Here is a 3,031-nt window from a genome sequence, read left to right as displayed (position 1 = left end):
ACCTGTAGTCCCAGTTACTCAGGAGACCCCATCTCTACAAAAATTTTAAAAAATTAGCTGGTCATGGTGGCCTGCACCTGTAGTCCCAGTTACTCCGGACACTGAGAGGGGAGGATTGCTTGGACGCAGGAGGTTGAGGTTGAGGATGCAGTGAGCTGTGATTGCGCCATTGTACTCCAGCCCAGGCAACAGAATGAGACCCTGTCTCAAAAAGAAAAAAAAACTAGTTCAGTGGCTCATGAATTTATTATCTTCATATTCTTCTACCTATCAAAAAATGTTTTGAGTTCCTAATGTATGTATTCCTGTTAGCTCCTTCGGTGTTTTTTCTGGGTGTTGAAGATCAAACAGTGAGTCAGGTAGAAATGGCACCTGCTCCCTTGTCACATAGAGTATGGTGGACTATATTGACAAACCCTTATAATCCAGTTTGGTTAACAAGAGGGCCGGGGGAAAGACTTGACCTAGAATTGGTGGATCAGAAAACAGCCTATTTATGTTTCTTACCCTACACACAGTTTTAACAAGGTTATTTAAAGGTAACTCCTAACTCTAAAGCTGTAAAACCACATACTTACATAAAAATCTGCATCTTAAGTAGTTTAAGATGAGAGTCCACTGAAGTTTGGACTATGATATCTTTACTTAGTAAGCATGGGCATTATTAATTGCTCTAAGCGCTATGCCATAAATAGCATATGTCTAGAAATTTACACTGCCTTATTTATATGAGGCAGAGTCTTGCTCTGTCACCCAGGCTGGAGTACAGTGGGGCTATTTCAGCTCACTGCAACCTCCGCCTCCCGGGTTTCCAATAATTCTTTTGCCTCAGCCTCCCAAGCAGCTGGATTACAGGCATGCGCCACTGCTCCTGGCCTACATTGCTCTTTAGATGTGCTTTGTTCTACTAACATGTTTAAATGGTAGCTATTAAAAGAATGTTCATAGCATTATCTTCACTGATTATTCTTACAATATGAGGCAGTCTCAAATAGAAATCTGTATTTTTTTTTGAGATGGAGTTTCGCTCTTGTTGCCCAAGCTTGAGTGCAATGGTGCGATCTCGGCTCACCACAACCTCTGCTTCCCAGGTTCAACTGATTCTCCTGCCTCAGCCTCCTGAGTAGCTGGGATTACAGGCATACGCACCCACACCTGACCAATTTTTGTATTAGTAGAGGTGGGTTTCACCACGTTGGTCAAGCTGGTCTCGAACTCCTGACCTCATGATCTGCCTGCCTCAGCCTCCCAAAGTGCTGGGATTACAGGCGTGAGCCACCGCTCCCGGCCAGAAATCTGTTTTGTTTTTGTGGTGGGTGGAGTTTCATAAAACACAAACTCTAGAGTGAAGCAAGCTAGATTTGAATCCTAGCTCAGCTACTTACTGAGTACGCTTCATGAGCTGGGATAGGCAGTATAACCTTAGGCTTCAGTTTTCTTACCTACTTTCTTGGATGTTGAGGATTAAGTGAGTTAATATATGTAAAACAGTTGCATTAGTGCCTGTTCAGCAAAAAGTGAAAAGCGAGAGGTTAAGAGGGGGGGCTTTTGAGCTAGGTTCAGAGAATTCAAAGAAGAAAGTGTTGGCCGGACGCGGTGGCTCACGCCTGTAATCCCAGCACTTTAGGAGGCCCAGGCGGGCGGATCACGAGGTCAGGAGATCGAAACCATCCTGGCTAACACGGTGAAACCCCATCTCTACTAAAAATACAAAAAACTAGCAGGGCATGGTGGCAGGTGCCTGTAGTCCCAGCTACTCGGGAGGCTGCGGCAGGAGAATGGCGTGAACCCGCGAGGCGGAGTTTGCAGTGAGCTGAGATCACTCCACTGCACTCCAGCCTGGGCAACAGAGCGAGGCTCCGTCTCAAAAAAAAAAAAAAAGTGTTAGCAGTCTGATAATACAGCAGCAAACCTAAAAGAACAAAAAAGCAGACCCAACAACTTTTTAAAAAGTAATAATGCAAGACTATCAGTAATCACTAAATACTTAGCATAAATATTCTTATTTGTATGACTTATAGGCCATTTGGAAGATGCAGAAACAAAGGATCTCTTAGTTGCAGCAGAGGCATTTTCAGAATTGAATCACTTCAGCCCTGTTCAAGGAATTGAAGCTTCTCTTTGTGCACCATCAGTCTGTGAAGGGTAAGTTGATGGAGAAAAATTCAAATACTTTTTAAAAGAAATTTAATGAAATCGTGAACCAGAAATAAAATATTCTGTGCATGTTAGATCTCACTTAGATCTTTAACGTCTCCATTTTGGTAATGGGTTTTTTGTTGTTGTTGTTGAGACGGAGTCTCGCTCTGTCGCCCAGGCTGGAGTGAGTGGCGCGATCTCAGCTGACTGCAAGCTCCGCCTCCTGGGTTCACGCCATTCTCCTGCCTCAGCCTCCGGATTAGCTGGGACTACAGGCACCCACCACCATGCCCGGCTGATTTTTTTTTTTTGTATTTTTTAGTAGAGACGGGATTTCATGTGTTAGCCAGGATGGTCTCAATATCCTGACCTCATGATCCGTCCGCCTCAGCCTCCCAAAGTGCTGGGATTACAGGCGAGAGCCACCGCGCCCGGCCTAATGTTGGCTGTTTTAAAAGAAGTTTAGTTGTACAGTTGTATGTTATTTAGTAGTTACTATGAAATTTTGCAGTGCTGGCTGCTAGACATTTCGGAAATATACAGAGACACGATAAATTGAGGCAGAACTCTGGTGATTCTGTTTTTGTTGAAGACCAAAATTTCACTCACAGCTTTCCTGTGGTTTCAGGATGATCAGGCACAGGACTCTTCATAGGTAGACCAAAGTAGAACACAGGAGAGATGACAGTTTTATTTCCTTCCATCTGTTCAATACATGACTCTTAAGTTTGTGTGTTTTCTTTGTTTTTTGTTTGAGACGGAGTCTCTGTCACCCAGGCTGGAGTGCAGTGGTGCAATCTCAGCTCACTGCAAGCTCCACCTCCTGGGTTTACGCCATTCTCCTGCCTCAGCCTCCCAAGTAGCTGGGACTACAGGCGCCCGCCACCTCGCC

At 44.6% G+C, this 3,031-nt stretch overlaps 1 protein-coding gene across 1 annotated transcript in view; it reads left to right on the top strand.

Moving 5' to 3' along the window:
• AHCTF1 (AT hook containing transcription factor 1) overlaps positions 1–3,031 on the top strand; it is a 119,161-nt gene that overhangs the window by 97,703 nt on the left and 18,427 nt on the right. Inside the window, exon 30 of the mRNA XM_012001227.1 lies at positions 2,022–2,145. Within this exon, the coding sequence (XP_011856617.1) occupies positions 2,022–2,145 (124 nt within the window). The remainder of the gene's footprint in view (positions 1–2,021; positions 2,146–3,031) is intronic.

Source organism: Mandrillus leucophaeus, unplaced genomic scaffold, assembly GCF_000951045.1.
Source record: "Mandrillus leucophaeus isolate KB7577 unplaced genomic scaffold, Mleu.le_1.0 Scaffold655, whole genome shotgun sequence".
NCBI classification, from domain to species: Eukaryota; Metazoa; Chordata; class Mammalia; order Primates; family Cercopithecidae; genus Mandrillus; species Mandrillus leucophaeus.
The sequence above is the reverse complement of the archived record's forward strand: the minus strand, read 5'-3'. Positions and strand labels throughout refer to the sequence as shown.